The sequence below is a fragment of the Solea solea genome, chromosome 15 (assembly GCF_958295425.1).
Source record: "Solea solea chromosome 15, fSolSol10.1, whole genome shotgun sequence".
Classification (NCBI taxonomy): Eukaryota; Metazoa; Chordata; class Actinopteri; order Pleuronectiformes; family Soleidae; genus Solea; species Solea solea.
Genome location: NC_081148.1, coordinates 25,482,250 through 25,501,136, shown reverse-complemented (window position 1 = coordinate 25,501,136; position 18,887 = coordinate 25,482,250). Strand labels below are relative to the sequence as shown.

General features: G+C 40.6%; 1 protein-coding gene across 1 annotated transcript in view; it reads left to right on the top strand.

Annotated features, from left to right (window-relative positions):
- Positions 1 to 18,887, top strand: part of lrmda (leucine rich melanocyte differentiation associated) — a 269,062-nt gene that overhangs the window by 177,872 nt on the left and 72,303 nt on the right. The window contains exon 5 of the mRNA XM_058651825.1: positions 1,762 to 1,888. Coding sequence (XP_058507808.1) covers positions 1,762 to 1,888 — 127 coding nt within the window. The remainder of the gene's footprint in view (positions 1 to 1,761; positions 1,889 to 18,887) is intronic.

Sequence of the window (18,887 nt, the reverse complement as noted above, 5' to 3'; positions counted from 1 at the left end):
AATGAGTTTCTTTTATTCAGAGGAAACGTGTCGGACGTTTGTGCCATTTTCTTTTTCTGCAGCTGCACAAGAATCATCGTCACTGTAATTCTGTGAAGATGAGATGAAGAAAATGTCTTTAAATCTGATTTTCCTGTTCAGTTTATTATCTATCATGTATTTATTCACACAAATATTGTGTTTATGTGGTTTTAGGTTCAGTGGTCGGTGAGGTATAATAATAAAATATAAAATATATAAAAATAAAATAATTTTTTCTTCAATAAAAATGTGTTTTCTTAAGAAGGAAATGAACAAACAGGGAAAATCCAGTCCTCTGTAATCTTGGTACAAGCCAGGTTAGCTGATTAAAAACGTAATGAAAATTAGGGAAATACATTATTTTTGGCTAGTACAACAGGTTTCATCGTCAGAAATGTATTATAAATATGTTTGTATGAGTGTTTTCACACTTTATTTGGTTTTAGTAGCCTTTAAGAATTCCTTAAAAAAAAACTCACAAATTTGTTCCTAGCGGCAGAAAATGACACCTTTCCAAAATCATCTCTAAAAATCTTATATATTAATATTTGTTTCCACTTAAATGAGTCAGTCTTTTAAAGCTACATCAGTCTGAAATAAACATATCAAATATTAATAGTATTTTTTTTTTTTAATTTTAACGCCTTTAAAGGCCAGTATATTTACAGAACTCCACTTTGTTATGACATGTTATTGTTAACTGTAATATGCAGTTTCCCCATTAGATGTCACTAATTCTTACACGCTGGACCTTTAAGTCATTTGATAGATTTTAACAGACACCCACAAACATTATTTTGGGCCTAAATGATTCCTGTTGTTATAATCGTCAGGTGTTGAAAACATGAGCTTCGACATCGTCCATTAGTCTGGTCGTCCTCTCCGGTTCCCGTCACACTCGTGTAAAAGGATCCGTTTGTCATCGACGTATTCCAGCCATTATCTTTTGACGTTTCTCTCTCAGTGAAAGACAGACAGTGTTTCTGAAAGCTTAGAGAGAGAGACAGAGATGTGTGATGCTGTCAGAGTGACAGCTCTGTCAGACGAGGCTCTGTATCTCGTTTTTGTGTTGCTATTTATACGTCGCACTTATTTGTATATCGGCTTTGAAGATGATTACATACGAGGAAATATCACCGTTAAGTCTGTGTCATTATCAAACCTTCACTTCAGGGTTCGTGTTGATTTACATAGAAGAGCTGGTGTCAGTTGGATTAGTGTGTCACACTTTTACACGTTTCCTTAGATTCTATGTTTGTTTCTTTGGCGACAAGGAAACGCTTTAAAGTGACGGCGCGATAGATAAAGTGATTTCTTTTTACAGTTTTAAGTTGTTGTTTTACAGCATGAGGATCTAAACACGACTGCAAGTGATGTTCTATGCCATCTTAAGTCAGCAGTATCCTAAGAATGTTTTCACCACTTTACTTCAACCAAGTTAATGTCACCTTTACTCCTCCACACCAAACCCCATAGAGAAAATCAGCGTTTTTAGCTCTTGGAGGACACAGGAGCTGCTGCTCTACTCCTGCCTCGTGTGGTCACTTTGTGTCACTGAGGTAAATCCAAACACCAAAGTCATAGAATAACATATGTTGAGTGACTGTTTGTGGTGACAGTGGATGAGCAGCTCCTGAGTGATGTGCTGTCAAATGGCAGATTTTCTCTATGGGGTTTGGTGCAGGGAGTTAATGGTTTAAAAACAACAACAACAGGATGAAAACCTTGTTTTTCTCGCAGGTACTTTGTTCTGCACAAGTTGCCGCAGCTGAAGTTCTTGGACACGAGGAGAGTTACCAACATGGAGCTGACGGAGGCTCAGGAGAGAGGAGCCTTCATGAAGGTGGTCAAACCCAAGTCAGACGCAGTGAGTCAGCTCTGTTTTTACTTTAGAAAAGTTCTTTCCTTTGTTCTTCCTTCTGCTCTGGCTCGACCGTCAGTCTTCCTCTGCAGAGGTTCTGCTGTTGTGGCCATTTTTAAAAAAAATGTCATGTAAATGTGTGTAAAGCTGTGGACACGCTGTAAGATTTTACCCACAATTCACAGCTGGACAGAGTCTGCAACAGTCGGCCCAGAAATCTGTTTGTGTGTGAGGGTAAAAGACTCGATCTAAGGAGGTAATTTTCTTTATTTGGTAGCAAGAAATTTTGTCAAGTTATTCAAAAAAATTGGTGATGAAAAAGTAACTTTTGAAAAATGACTTTATGCTAACAGAGAATTATTTTAGGTATTGGTAGCAATTTTATAACTTTGTCAAACATTTAGTGATGTGAGTCATTTTTATCAATTTAGATGGTTTTTTTATAAAACTACCCAATTTTTTGGTAAAGCAAGTCATATTTTGAAAAAGTTAGCAACATATTTTTGTAAAATTACAATTTTTTTGGTAATGTAATAAAAAAATTGTTTAGGTAAGTGACCTGCAGTTTTTATAGAGTTACAAAAATTGTGAATTTTTGGTAATTTTTTGGAAATTTGTTGAATTTTTTTTTAGTAAAACATTTTTTTAAGAAAAGTAATATTTTATAACGTCAGTAAGATGCTTCATTAGTCACAGTCCGCAGTTGGGTAGTGTGTACTGATTACAGCCAATGGAAAAGAGGAGGTGGGACACAGATCACGTCGTCTGTGATTCCCTTGTCAGTCGTTAAATGTGTGATCCCCCAGTCTTTCAGTCGTCCTAAAAAAATCTGCTGAAACCAAGTCTTTACAAAGTCGGTGTGACAGTTGTGTGTGTGTGTGTGTGTGTGTCCAGGCCCTGACCTGATTCTGTATGCATGAGCTCAGATCAAAGACGACGGGGCGGGCGGGCGGGCGGCCGTCCGGTCGCCACGGCGTCACCAAGTGTGACACGGCCGGTGATTGTAGTGACAGCTCACGTACACACAAGCTCACAATCGCTCAATTATCCTGATCCCGATGCACTTACTCCTCACGCCGACTAATTAGACTTCACCTTCCTTTGATAAGACGACAACAACGACAACAACAACAACAACAACAACAACAACAACAGCAAAAACCAGCTGCTTTAGCCTCGGTTTGATTTCACGTGAGTGTAAAGGTCATGAAATATTCAGCGTCATCTCGGCGGAGGTTTGAGAGCAGATCCGGTGACAAATCAGAAGCATGTGAGTCGACGTCGGGGGGCTTTAAAAGTGCACGAGGGGCAAAAAAACAGCATGTTTATTGTTTGAGACAATCAGCTCTTAGTGTCGACTTCGTGCTCACGCTTTGTTCTCGATGCTTCACGAGCAGCGAGAGAGAGAGAGAGACAGACAGAGAGAGAGACAGAGAGAGAGAGAGAGAGAGAGAGAGAGTGATTTAACCTCAGTCTCAGCGTGTTTGGTAGACGGAGGAATAAAAACACAGTTCACAGTGTTTAGTGTGAAAGAGAAAGGAAGGACCTCAGCGACGGCTGCTGGCAGCGTGAAGTCACTTTATCAGGGTTTTATTTGCGTCGTCTCGTCAGAGGAAAGAAGAAGAAGAAGAAGAAGAAGAAGAAGAAGGAAATGTTTGCTGGGGATGAAAAGCGGAGATAATCAGTGATTGTGGCTGACGCGGCGCTCGCTCTCGTGTCTTTGAACCTGTTGTGTGTGACTATTTATTATGCAAAGTAAAAGGTTACAGCTTTGATGAGAACATCATCCTGTCCTTTTCTACGCTTCCTTATTAGCAGTGTTTGACTGAGTCTACACACACACACACACACACACACACACACACACACACACACACACAGCGACGCGTCCGGACGCTGTGATGTCAAATCACAGTCACAGACAAACAAAGTTTCTGTGTTTTTCTTTCCTTTAAAACCTTCAGTGATTCATTGTCTGCTTAGGAATTCTCTAATTTAATATTCGGGTCAAAATCTCTGGATCAGACGGAAAAATAACAAATATAAACTGTAATATGATTCTTAAAGACTAAATATGACACAAATACTTCACTAAGTACAGAAGAGATGCTTTAAAGTGAGACGTGAGCTGCCATCATCATGTGACCAGAGCATGTGTTCACCTGTGCTGTAGTTACAATGTTAGGTCTTAGATCATTTTCCAAACAAAGTTTAACCTAAACCAACCTAACCAAGCCAAACCTAACTTAAAATAACCCAGCCAAGCCAAACTAACCCAACCTTGATTAACTTTACCCAACCCACCTTAAACTAAACCAACCCAAACTAACCTAAAATAACATACCCCATCCTAACTTAACCTAACTCAACCTAACCTAACTTACAATAATCAAGCCAAACCAACCCAAACTTGATTAAATTAACCCAAACCAAACTCAACTAACACGTCCTTACATAAACTAACTCAACAAAGCCTAATTTAAAATAATCTAGTCAACAACAACAACCCAACCTTGACTATTTCAACCCAAACCTAACTTAACCTAGCCAAATCAAACTTAAACCAACCCAAACTAAACCAAACAAATCTAATGTAACTTAACCTCTTTAGCCTAACTAAACCAAATCTTACTATAACTTTTAATTTAGTTATATTTTTTAAGTATTTTTTATCAACCATTTTCTTTCTACAGTGCAGAATCATCGTCAAACTGTCACATGACACACGTGGATAAATACATCGTTGGGATTAGGATTAACTTCATATTCTGTCACAGCTCATTTAAACACCACGTCACAGGGTCAAAGGTCAAAAGACGTCATGTCCTCATAACATTTGTTTTGACTCATCTGTGACATGAAGTGTCATTATAGGACAGAGTGGACGAGCCGTGAGGACGTCCCCCACGCTCTAATCGTCCACATCATCGGCGTGACTGTGATCTGACCGGCGTCGTGCGGGCGAACAATTATCCAAGCGTCCGCGACAGAACAGAAACAGCACAGAGAGACGAGGGTGTAATTGGATATTTGTGTTTTGTTATTATGTCTCGTTCAGCGAGCTCATGCTCATAATAACAGCGTCGTTATACAAAGGACGGTAATTAGCTGTCTCACTGTCTCGCTGTCGCTTACGATATCGTTTGAGTCTCAATTAGAGCTACGGGACGAGCGCAGACTGTAGTAATGAAATTATTTCACTCTGGAAGAAGATTCTCATTATTATCGTCCCTTTAAAAAACCTTTGATGATGAATTGTCTTCATTAATTTGATGCTTTTTGTATCAGTTTTGGTCCAAATGTGGTTAAAAATCACTGGATGAGACTTTGAAAAAGAATAAATATAAGAAATAATATGTCACTAAATACAGGAGACCACTTATTCTCCTGCACCAAAGTCCAAAGAGAAAATGTTCATATTATATCGTTATTGGTCCAATAATGGGTCAAAAATCACTGGATCACACACTGGAAATAATAATAGTAAACTTTCATTATGATCCTGAAACTGTTAATATAACCCACCGTAACCTAAAATAACCTAAAATAACCAACCTTAACTAACTTAATTTAAACCAACCCAACTTAACCTAAAATTGCCGAGCCTAACTCAACATAGCCAAACCTAAACAAATCCAATCTAACCTAAGATAACCAAGCCTAACCAAACCAACCTCACCTATCCATCCATTATCTACCACTTTATCCTCCACCGGAGAGTCGCGGGGGGTCCAACCTTAACTAACTTAACATAAATCAACCCATCTAAACCTAAAATGACCTAACCAAACCAACCCAACCTTGACTAAATTAACCCAACCCACCTTAACTTAAACCAATCCAACCTAACCTAACCTAACCCAACATAGCCAAACTGAGGTTAGTGTTGCCATATAAGCTGCTTCCTCTGCTGCACCAAATCCCATAGAGAAAATCAGTGATTTTAACATCATGGCACACAGGAGTTGTTGATCCACTGCTGCCTCAATCGGTAAGTTTAAATATGTTGTTTTGTGATTTCTGTGTTTGAAATACATCTTTCAGGTTTTTATTAGTGACACAAATCCACCACACGAGGCAGCAGTCGACTAGTAACCCCTGTGTCCTCAGGAGCTTAAAACGCAGATTTTCTCAATGGAGTTTGGTGCAGGAGAGCGTGCGACGTATAAACTTACATTTGTGGTTAAGAAAAGGCTGCAGAAATTGGTGAACAACATTTTTAAGTAACTCCCACATCCCCTCTGGCTAACAACTGGGTTCCACGGTCCTGATAAAGTCATAACTTACAACACGATGGAACTTTTCCATCTGTTTCCAGCACAGTTCCAGTTTTCCGCGTCGCGTAAATCACAAGCAGAAAGTCAACAGCTGCTTGTTTTTCCTTCTTTTTTAGGGGGAAAACAACATCGTTGTTCTGTATATTGTCATGTGACAACTGATACATTGGTTATGTCTTTAATTGTTGGGTTTTTATGCTTTCATGCACTCGTGATTATGACAGTAAGTGGATGAAAACCAGTTGGACTCCAGTGTTTCTTGGGGTAATTTTCACTCTGGACAAAATCAGCGGCTAAATGACAAAAAAAGACGAGAGCAAAGTGGGCGGAAAGATTTTGTTCTAAAAAACCTGAAGTAAACAAAAAAAAAAAAGCCACAACACTGAGCAGAGTCGCTGTGGAAAAGCCTTGAGCTGTATTTTGGGAAATTGGGCGTGTTGGAATGTGATAATGTGATAATTCTCTGTGAGGACGCGGAGGTCAGGGAGTGAAGTGGCGTCAAACCGCCGAGGACCGTTTGGACCGTTTGGACCGTGTGTCGTTGCTGCTTTCTGAACAAAATCCATGTGGCGCCGTTTGCTCGGTTCCCTCCACCTGCCAGACATCCCATAATGACGATGAAAACCCCGGTGGGTTAAAGTGACCTCGTGTGTCAGAAACTCTGTGACGTGCGTAGCAAATGTACGTTTTCAGAGAGTTTCACAGAAACGCTGCGTCACTTTCTGCGCTGTCACTTTTCTCCTCCACAAACAACTTGATTTTGAAGCGTGAACATTTTTTTGTTTCGAGCGTATAATTTAAAGCAGACGCCATCACACGGTGGTGACTTTTTTGGGGCGACGCCCACGTGTCCCATGATTCTTTGCACACGGGGGTGAAAGGTCGTGTGTGGAATTTTTCATTTGTGTTTTTCCTTCTGAAAAAACACTAGGGGGCGCACTTTAGATCAATATTTTTGTTACATTACATTTAACATTTTTTTGGAGACTTTTCTCCAGTTAGTTACATCTTTTTTTATAAAGGTAGTAAAATGTTTTCGTTAAATTACAAAAAATTCACTAAAGGAAAAAAATTTTGTCAAGTTATTCAAAATTTGTAAAACATTTATTAAAGTTACGTACGTGTTTTTGTAAAATCGTAAGACTTTTTCGTAAAATAGGATGTTTTTGTATTGGTAGCAAAACAATTTGACAAGTTACAAAACTTTGTAAAAAAAAGTAATTTTTGTAAAGTTACTTGCATGTTTTTTGTGACTTTTTGGTAATATAGGAATTATTTCGTATTGCAGCAAAACATTTTGTCAATTTTTTTTAAAATTACATTTTGTGAAGCTTTTTGGTAAAATTTTGTTGTGCATTTTTTAAATTTACATTATGCAACTTTTTTAAGAGTAAAATTAGTAAAATTTTGTAATTGTAATTTTGTAATTTTATTACATTAGCAACTTTTGTTTGGAAAGTTATTAACTTATTTTTGCAAAGTTACAACATTTTTCACTCATATAATGTATTTTTTGTAAATGTATTACCATTAGTTTCCGATCTGAACAAACACAAACACGATTACAGATAACACTCAGAATGCTGCTCATATTTTTGTTTAAGAAGCTTTAAAAAGCCTTTATTAAAGCATATTTCAACACGAATCACCATAATCACATGAATCGCAGTAGTTTTTTTGAGGATAATTGTGAAGGGAGACGTATTTATCGTCCCGCGCCTGCGCTGCTCTGATCACTGGCAGCTTGACTCAGAGGTCACGCCGGGGTCAGAGTCGGTGACTCGCGTAAATCACACATGCTGTCTGTGCATATCATAAACACACTGTAAAAATAATTTAAGGCATAATTAATTTGAAGTAATCGTGCCAGGATTGATTTATTGCCTCGTTCAGCGGCGGCAGCCTCGGGGCGCGTGACCCCAGAGTCACGTCAGAGTCTGTGAAGCAAACATGATGGATGTATTTGTTCATTTTTGGCTCGACGCGCAGCAGAGAAACAAACACGTTTTTAAGAGACGCTCAAGTGTTTTTTCTCCGTGTTGCGTGAACTCCTCCCCTCTCTCTCCTCTGGCATCGTCGTTGTCTCTGTGTCTCTCAGAAGACAGGCCAGAGCTGGACGGCAGTAATGAGACGTCTCTCTCTCGTCCTTGTTGACGTGAAGTTTGTGTAAACTTTGACAAATCGTGACTTTTTTGTCTTTTCGATGTTTTTTATGAGTGTAATAACTCTGAACTGGCAGATGTCAAAGATCTTTCCCTTTTTTTTTACACGCACACGACGTTCTTTACATGGTTTGATAGTTATTCCATTGTCTTCAAAGGAACGACAGGGAAGTAACACAGTTTTTCATGGATCAAGTTCTTTATAAAGTTTTAAAAGATTGATTTAATCAAATTTGTGCGAGGAACCTATTGTTTTTTACTTCAGATTATTATTCTTGTTCCGTGGCTTTCCGTTTATTTTTGAGCAGGTAAACACCCTTAAATCTTTCCACAGAGGTCAGGTGTGGCAAAAATACCATATTGTCATAGTGCCCCCCTAAGGTGAAACGTGGATGGAGCAAGGCAAAATTAAGTTGCACCGAATTTCACAAAACTTAGTGGGAACGTGCCACAGCTCAAGACGGACAAAAAAGTCAATTGGAACCACGGCCTCAACTCGACAGTATGTCAGCTATTTTGAATTTTGCTGTCCATTTTGGGGACTTGCGCGAAGAAATCTAGTCTGAGAAGTTCCCTGAGCTCCACTGGGATCACAGACTCTGGTTTATACAGTAGAACAGTATTTATGATCTCCCTTAACTTCCAAAACTCTTCCAAGTAGAAGCAGACACATTTTTTTTAGTAATAATGATGATTAAAAATCACACTTTTGTTCTCAAAAGCTCGATAAATGTTGCTAAGTCACGAAAACTTAACCGTTTCCATCCCAAAAGTTGTTTTTTCTGACCCATTTCATGTATTTAATATTTAATTTACACATAATTTTTACTGAAAATACTGTATAATTGTATAAATGTAGATCTGGAGAAACAACATTAGTGTCGTTCAGTAAGTCGAATTCCCACGAGTCCCACTCCGATCACATACCCTGGTATATACTTTAAGTACCACCAGGTGGTGCACGTACCACATTTTGAAAGTATTTAAAGTATGTGATGCAATACAAAAATCCCATTGTTAAACTCCTACACATTTTTCTCATTTTCTTATTTCAGTTTTTGACGTAAACATCAGTGACTCATCCGCTGACATTTAAGGGGTTTTGTTGATTTGGAACAAAGTTAGCGAGACGAGCTAAATCTGCTAAACAGGAGACCACCGTTCAGGACCAAACGTCACGTCCTTGACGTTGTATTTTATATGAATTTAACGTGTTTTAACATCATGTTCAACATCACATCAAGTTTTTTTTTTACCTTTAATCGCAATTAGCGAATCCCAAAAATATAATTAGGGCCCAAACAAGCATGAAAGCCCAGAAACCAACTCAACAGTCGGCCATTTTTAATTGTGCCCTACACATTAGGACATTTGGGACAGACACAGATTTCTGTCGTCCATTTTGTTTAGACGACTTCTTTTTCTAGGGGGCGTGGCCTGTAACTATAGAAATCATATTTCAATGTCAATATGGACACACGCAGATCGGATTTGGTGACTTGTGAACAGTCGGTTCAGGGAGTTCAGACCAAACACGTTCATGTGTTAAATTCGTACGTTACTGAGGCCGAAATCTCGCCCGTGTAAGTCGCAGAAACTGTGTCGCGTGAAAGTTATCATGGAAGCGACAGAAGAAAAACACCAGCCACTGAGGCAACGCTCCAATTACACTTGTTATCAAATGATGCTTTTAGCTGTTCCACTGTGATCAGTCCAATCACAGCTAATCCTTCCTGTTGCTCAGGAAGACGCTCGGAGCCTAATGAGAGACAGCTGTTCCCTCAGTCTTTCGTACCCCACTGGGTTTTTCCCACACAATTGTTCCCAAACTTCTTTTTAATCCCTCCGAAGTGATGGTTTGTTCCTGGTCCCGTGTCTGTAGCTCCGTGTTGACAGCGCACATTAATCTGCGTCTCCGCTTATGCTTTAAGTCACTGTCGGATCTTTATCGCAGAATTCAAGTCAAGCCGTTGTTTACGACTAACAGATGATTGTGTGCTATTAAAGAGAAGCTAATGATTGTAAAAAAAAAAGAAAGGCTTTTACATTTATCACTCACTCCCCCCGGGAACACAGTTTAAAGGCAAGGTTCCTAAAAACTGATCCCACCTTAAGTCTACGATATCTTAAGAACATGTTCACGTCTTTATCTCACTGTTAGACAACCATTTAGACAGGAAACGGAAGTTTGTGTCCTTTTTTACTCTCCTACACCAAACTCCATAGAGAAAGTCAGCGATTTAAGCTCAGGAGCTTAAATCACTGCTGGTCCTCTGCTGCCTCGTGTGGTCACTTTTTGTCACTGAGGTCAATCTGAACAACATCTTTTAAATGCTGAAATCACAACTTAACTCACTTAACTTAGTGATGGAGGCAGCAGTGGATCAACAACTCCTGAGTGCTGTGATGTTAAAATCGCTGATTTTCTCTATGGGGTTTGGTGCAGTGGTTCCCAAAGACTGGGTCGAGGCCCACAAATGGGTTGCGGGTGATTTTTCTGGGGTCTCCAAAGAAAGTTGTTGAATTGTGCCAAACTTTTAGTCAATTTTTATGTGTATATTGTTCAAAATAATACACATAATTATTAGTAATATGTTACAGTTATGGTTGAAAATGAGAGTTTTTGTCTTTAAAAAGTGGTTTCCCAACAAGAAAGTTTGGAGAAACAGAGCTTTAAAAGCAAATTGTCAGTATTTATTGACGTGTTATTGTGTTATTTACTGTTTGAGAATCACAATTGCAACGTCTGATCCAGTGATTTTGACCCATTTTTGGACCAACACTGATTTAATATTAGATGATTAGAATCCATATGAAGGAAAATAAGTTATATTTAAAGAGTTAAAACCCCTTTTCTCAAAGGTTTTGTGTCTAAAGTGAGTTACCTGTGGTCTCACCAGTGTCAGTGATGTTCTTGACTGTGAAGACGGAGACGCCGGACGCCGTCTGTACTTCGGTGCTGCGTTCAGGGACAGTCAGAGTGAACAGAGGACAGAGAGTCACTGCTGTGCCGCTGAAGTTTGTGCTTACACAGAACTCTCTTTGTGGGTTTTTTTTTTCAGAGCTTGTCAGACGCGTCAAGCGCCGGCTACGGGGAAAAAAGTATATTGTTTCCAGCCTCTTGGTTTCCCCTCCTCTTCTTCTTCTTCTTCTTCTTCTTCATCCCCGTGACATGTGCCACTCTGCGAGATGATAAATCCTCGCCTCATTAAGCGTGGGTGTGGGATTACAGGCTGACAACACATTAATCACCGGGCTCGGTGGCAGCAGCCCCGGCACCAGCCACAGGCATTGTTAACCAAACTTTTCTTTTTCTTTTTTCTCACGTGTCACTCTCCGCTCCCTGACAGCCGCCCATAATCAATCATCCTGATTGGCAGCACTGATAGATTACACTATTTATACTTTGTGTAATGAAAGCCGGCGCTTCCACCTACTGTCATTGTGCAGACGATGATCGGCTGAATGGGAACACGACGGTAAGCAGACCTCGCTGCTGCTGCCGCTGCCGCCGCTGCCGCCGCCGTCGCTTTGTGAACTTTAAAACAGACACTGTGGAGCTTTAGCTTCAAGGCGGAGTCTTCACACCGCCGCACAGCTATTGTCGTCTTTGTTGCTCTCGCAGGTAAAACTCCAACCGAGAGCGGCGTTCGGTTTCCTCGTGACCTCTTTGCAGAGGTGAGGGTGGTTCTTTTTATCCCTGATTTACACATGTACGACAACAACAAGACGACAGGACACCATATATTGTGCTTTTGTGTGTGTGTGTGTGTGTGTGTGCGGCTGTCAGTGTCCTCCTCGCTAAGAGCTTCACAACTTTGTTACAGCGGTTTTTACAGCAGCTTTCCTTTCTTTCTTTGCATGGGAACTTGTGGATGAAATGACACACGGCTGCTAGCCTTCAAACATAATAAGGTTATATTTCCCCCCCTTGTTGTGTGTGTGTGTGTGTGTGTGTGTGTGTGTGGAATTAGAGATGTCCTCGGCACACTCGCAGAGAGCGAGAGAGGATATTGAATTTGAGCTCTCAGTTGAAAAAGTGCCAAGAATTTGGGAGAAAAAACAAAAGAGGAGGTTTTTGACAGGCGGTAAAATCTTCTTACGAGACGAGAGTGCGCTGTCAAGAAATTAGTTAACTAGACCCTATTATGGAGAGCCAGGTAATTCAGAATAACTAGCAGGAGGCCGCATCCCTGACCTGACATTGCTCTGTGTGTGTGTGTGTGTGTGTGTGCAGGAGCCTGTCAGCTGACACGATTGAATTCTCCGAGTTCCGCGTCTCACTTAAAAAAAAAAAAAAAAACGTGGCGGTCAATTATTTCTGAGGCTGTCAGCGCGCGGCGGGAGGAGCTGTTATTTAGTGCGTGTTAACTCGGCGTCATTAAGACACTCGCCTGACACCGAGTCCCGAACACCTGAGCGTTATTTACGACAGCGCTAACCTTCACACGCGATGACCCCGCTGCTGTTTTGCGTTTTGTTGAAAAATCCCAACTCGTCCATTAGAAACGGGAGCTGTCGAGACGCCGCGGGGGAGTTTGGACAGATCGCTGTGATCACGCGTGGCAGTTCAGCTGCACACACACACACACGTGCGCACACACACACACACACACACGAATGTCGCGTGTTTGCGTGTGAACATGCAGCGGGGGTTTATTTGGTTTCCTTTCCTTTTTAAGTGGTTCTTCTGGAAGACAAAGTCGAGGCCCAGTGTTTTTCCTTTTCATTTCTTTGTGTTATGTAAAGTGACAGATTCATAGCATGAACTTGTTATGATTTAACAACGACATCTGAAAGGAATAAACGTCAGCGAGAGGCCTGAGCTCAGTGATTGGGACAGAAATTCAGCGTCAGTCTGTGGCCTCCTCGAACCATTTCACTGCTCATTATAGATTCATTTTGCATCATAAATATGTTTCTTATTCTTATTTTGTTCCATATCAAAATAAACCCTTTAATTCTGTGAACTCTTATTGTGATGTGATGGAATGCTGTGATATCATTTTAAACTCATTCTGACCATCATTGACCCCCAGGTCATTTGAGTGTGATTGGGTCACAAAGCCAATGATTATTATCATTAATTATGAAATAAATAGAAACTATTATGTGTTTACACTATCTTAAGAATGACTTTTCCCCTTCACGTCACGGTTTGACTGCCTTTCTGTCAGGAAACTAAAGTTTCTGTCGCTTTTTTAATCCGCTCACTTTCCTGCGCCAAATTCCATAGAGAAAATCAAGTATTTTTACTTCCTCTATTCATGTAAATATCTGATACTTTTACACCTGGATGTTTAAAATACTTTGTCCGTGTAATGTTGATATAAAGTGGCAAACATATGTTTAAGATGTTGAACACTTGAGCTGTCGGTGGTTTGTTCAGTGGCTGAAATCAGCTGCTTTCACTGAGCAGCTTCTACTTTTAGTGTTAAAATAATTCTTTGAATTCTTAGCGATGTAGAAAACAGGTTTGGATATATATTTAAAAATGTGAACTCTGTGGGAAACTGAAACCTCCTCTTCACCCTCCAACACCTCCTCCTCCTCCTCCTCCTCCTCCTCCACCAACCGGCTCTGGCAATGAATGGGAAACCTGATCGAGTAAAGCCTTAGCATCACCTCTGTACAGCAGGATGACATGATTAGGAGGTGACAGCTTCTGTAACAACATCTCTGCATTTATCTTTTCCTCTATCTATCACTCTCTGTGTCACTCTACCTCTCTCTCTCTCTTCCCTTTCTTTCTCTTTCTGTCTGTCTCTCTCCTCTCAACAAGTCAGACTGCTCTATAATTAATGTCCCTGAGGGCGATCCGCAGGTCAGGAGAGGGGAGGGGGGGGGGCTGCTGCTGTGGAGACAGGTAGTCTTGACACCTCCAACTTATGCATGCATGCGGGTAGACGGTGAAGGAGGAGGTGTGTGGAGTGTTTGGGGGGGTGGTGTTGGTGGTGGAGGAGGCCGATGATGATGAGGGCTGGAGCATGTTTAGGTTGGAGGCTACGACGCGAGGTTGTACTGTAGGTTGAGGGAAGCCAGACCTTTAAACCCACGAGACAAAAAAAAGAAAAGGTTTTCCTCAGGATTAACCAGTCAAATGAGGCGCATTAAGGGCTTAACCTGTCAGAGGCCGCACGGCCGTGTCACGCAGACACCTTCAGCCCGAGGAGGACACGGGGGACGTTTATGAGGGTTAGGGTTCATCAGGAAGTTCAAAACATAATCACCCAATGGTTTGGTAAAGATCAGACACAGTCTGTCAGGTTTAAGATAAACTATATGGACACACCTGTTTTTACACACTAGACCTTCTTATCTCCACTGAAGGACAATCTTAACGCTTCAGCATACCGAGACATTTTGGACAATGCCGTTAGTTTGACGAAGGTCCTTTTCTATTCCAACATGTTTGTGTCCCAGTGCACAAAGCAACAACTATAAAGACATGGTTTGAGTTTGGTGTGGAAGAACTTGACCCCATGATCCAGCACCTTTGAGATGAACTGGAACGGGAGATTGTGAGCCAGGTCTTCTCGTCCAACATCAGTGCCTCAAAATCTTGAGGAAAGTTCTCCAAGAAGCTGTTATAGCTGCAAATGTTGGACCAAATCCACATTAAAGTACTGTATATGTGTTTGAATACGTCATTACAGTCTCTGTCAGTGTAACGGTCAGGTGTTTGAATACTTTTGTCCATATACTGTAGTATACATTGCTCGATGTCTGGATTTAAAGTGCTCAGAGAACTCTTTACCGTTCAACTTACAGGAGCTTTTCCTGCCAACATGGCGCTTCTGGTGCTCTATTGGTGGAAAATGAAAACGTTTGTGTCACACTAGGTTCCTCACGATGTAAATTTCATCTTCAATATCCACATGGGTCCATGCTCGTCCTCCCTGTAGCACAGCATTTTCCAGTCCAGTTGGAGTCTTGCTCTTGCTTTGGTGAAGTTTCTGTGAGAACCATAGCAAACTCCCCTGAGGTTACATGAGAAAGGCCGCGAGCACCCACACGTGAACAAGTCAGCTCTCAAAGAAAACAAGGAAACACAAATAAGGGTGATTTCCTGGTCTACTCAAATGGAATGTGTGGAACTCTAGACTGACACAGACAGATGTTAAAGAATGGAACGCTGCGTATAAAACAAAACAAAAGACAAGGGTCATGGAAACATACAACAGGAAGTAGTTTCCTCCAAAGTCCTGTTTATCTGTTATCACTGCAACACAACCTGAGAGAAGCAGGAGTATTTGTTTATTTTTCAGTTAGACAGACGTCGTATTTTTATATGACTGTCTTTGCAATGTATCATTTATCACAGAATTACCGAATCGTTATATTATAACTGTGGTCTATGTATCGCAATATTATCATTACTGTAGGCCATATATCATGATATTTTTGTAGACCATGTATCGCAATATTTTTGTAGACCATGTATCGCAATATTATCATTATTGTAGGCAATGTATCGTATTATTGTACACCATGTATCATGATATTATTGTAGGCCATGTATCACAGTATTATTGTAGACCATGTGTCGTAATATTTTTGGAGGCCATGTATCGTGATATTATTGTAGACCATGCATCATGATGCTATTGTAGGCAATGTATCGCAATATTATTGTAGCCCGTATATCGTGATATTATTGTAGACCATGAATCACAATATTATTGTAGACCATGTGTCGTAATATTTTTGGAGGCTATGCATCGTGATGCTATTGTAGGCAATGTATCGCAATATTATTGTAGGCCGTGTATTGCGATAATATTGTAGACCATTTATTGTGATACTATTGTAGGCAACGTATCGCAACATTAATGTAGGCCGTGTAACACGATATTATTGTAGACCATATATCACGATATTATTGTAGGCCATATATTGTAATATTATTGTAGACCATGTATCGTGATATTATGTTGGGCCATGAATGACATTATTGTCATGGTAGGCCTTGTATTGTGAATTCTTCATGGACCACCTATTGTTTATCACATTCTCTCACCAGAGTCTGACTCTTTGTGCTCAGCTGCCTCTTGTACTGTGTTGTGGAAGTAGGAGTTTGGAGTGTGCTCTTACACAGTCCACAGTCCACACACACTCTCACTCGTACCCACTCTGCATTTCACAAACACCACAGTTCCCTTTTTCCCATCACCCTGAAACGCTGCTCATCCGTGTGTTTTCCTCTGCTGGAGAGAGCAGCTCCTCTCCGGTGAATGGAGGCTGAAGAAAGGGATCAGAGCAGGAGGGCGATGAGAGAATTGGACGGCGGTGAAGAGGGAGACAGATGAGGTGAAGGAGACATTGTTGGAAATATGTGAAAGAGCGAGCGCTGCCCAGGGTGCGCCAGAGGTCGCTGCAGGGTCACAGGGGTCAAGTGACACTCGAGCGGCATTCTTGTTAGAGAGAGAGAGAGAGAGAGAGAGCTGTGAAAGACTGGCAGAAAACTATGTATCATCTTCACTTTGCTTTGTTTTGAAGCTGTTTCAGGCAAAACTGAATCTTTTTATTGTTGAATTTCATTAGCAGGTTCTTGAAATACAAGTATGAGCACAAACACATGACAAATGACTCAGTTCATCTCTAAAATCTTAATTTAATTGCCTCGATTGTCCAAGTCTTTCTTTCTTCATGTGTTTTTTTGTGGGTGCTTTTCACCAAACTACATCTATTCATTCAAAACTGACTCAGTATATTTGTCGTAAAGCCGTAAAAACAGCCCAGAGAACATGTTTTCCTGTCACTTCGCTTAATTTACATTAGGGTTTTATGCAATTGTTAATGAATAACGCCAAAAAATCCAGCTCACTGTGCCTTTAACTGCCCGTGCAAGCTTCCACCCTCTGTCAAGAATGACATGAAAATCTTTAATGTGCCAAAACAAAGACTTTTTCAGTTGTTGTGAGTCATCGTGGCAGTTATTATTTTAATTCTTAGTGTCAAATCGTTTTTTTTCAGCGCTTGTCAAAGGTGTGGTGTTCTCACCAGAGGGAGTTTCATTCGTCTCTTATTTGTAGCTGCAGACAGACGGATTAATAACCCCTGACGTCCACGTACAGTACCACACTTAAAACCCTGAACCAGAGTCAGTGACCTGTACACGTCTGAAATCAGATACTCTGAGAGTCACGAGTAGTAATACATATTTTATTCCAAGCATAACTTCTCGGGGCAGTTTTGTCATTTCACGAGGCTGATGAAGTGAGCGCAGGAAGTGTGTGACAAACACAGTGGTTGTGACACACTTTCTCTCTCCATGACTGTGACTCTGTTCTCGTTTACCTCTCGGTGATAAAGTGCTGGCAGCAGTGGAACAGTCAAACTGACAGCGTTGACCTTGTAGCAACTAACTCATTCTGTTCCACTCTGGAAGATCTTTTTCTCTTCTTTCTTTTTTATCTCAAACAGGAAATGAAGCTCTGAACAATTATGATGACATGATTTTCATCTAGAATTATGAGATTTCCTCGTTGGCTCACGAATCAGCTCAAACAGATGCCGTGGTTTGACTTTAGCCGTTACCGCAACAGCTGCTATGCTACTTTAGCAGCTGCATTAGCTGCTAATTAAGTCAAACACTAATGCTACTAATGCAGCGTCTGGCAAAAGTAGCTGCTAACATCAAACACCTGCGGCTACATTAGCTGCTAAAGTCAAATAGCTAATATAATAGCCTGTACCTTCTAACATTAAACACTGATGCTACTTTGTCTGGCTAATGTAGCTGCTAAAGTCAAACACTACTGTTGCAGTGTTTGGCAAAGATACTTGCTAACATCCAACACCAGTGGCTGCAATAGCTGCTAACATTAAACAGTGATGCTAAACAGTGTCTAGCTATGGTAGCTGCTAAACACCTTGTTACAGCGTCTGGTTAAAGTTGTTGTGACTGACTATATGATCTGACTATAGTAGCTGCTAACAACAAACATTGATGCTATGGTGTCTGGCTATTGTAGCTGCTAACATTAATCATTGATGTTGTGTTTTCTTTGTTATAGCTGCTAATGACAAACATTGATGCTACGGTGTCTGGCTATAGCAGCTGGCTGCTAACATTAAATAGCTATGCTGTGATTTTTTACTATAGTAATTGCTAACACCAATACGGCATGTTGCTACAGTAGTTGCTAACATGAATCACCTGTCCACAATGTCTAGCTATGGTAGCTGCTAACTGCTAAAGCATGTTGTTCAGTGTGTTGTTCAGCGTGTTGTTCAGCACGTTGTTTAGCATGTTGTTTAGCGTGTTGTTCAGCGTGTTGTTTAGCGCGTTGTTTAGCGTGTTGTTTAGCACGTTGTTTAGCGTGTTGTTCAGTGTGTTGTTCAGCGTGTTGTTCAGCACATTGTTTAGCATGTTGTTTAGCGTGTTGTTTTGCGTGTTATTTAGCATGTTGTTAAGCATGTTGTTTAGCGTGTTGTTTAGCATGTTGTTTAGCACGTTGTTTAGCATGTTGTTTAGCGTGTTGTTTAGCGCGTTGTTTAGCATGTTGTTTAGTGTGTTGTTCAGTGTGTTTTTCAGCGTGTTGTTCGTCCTCGACCTAAAAC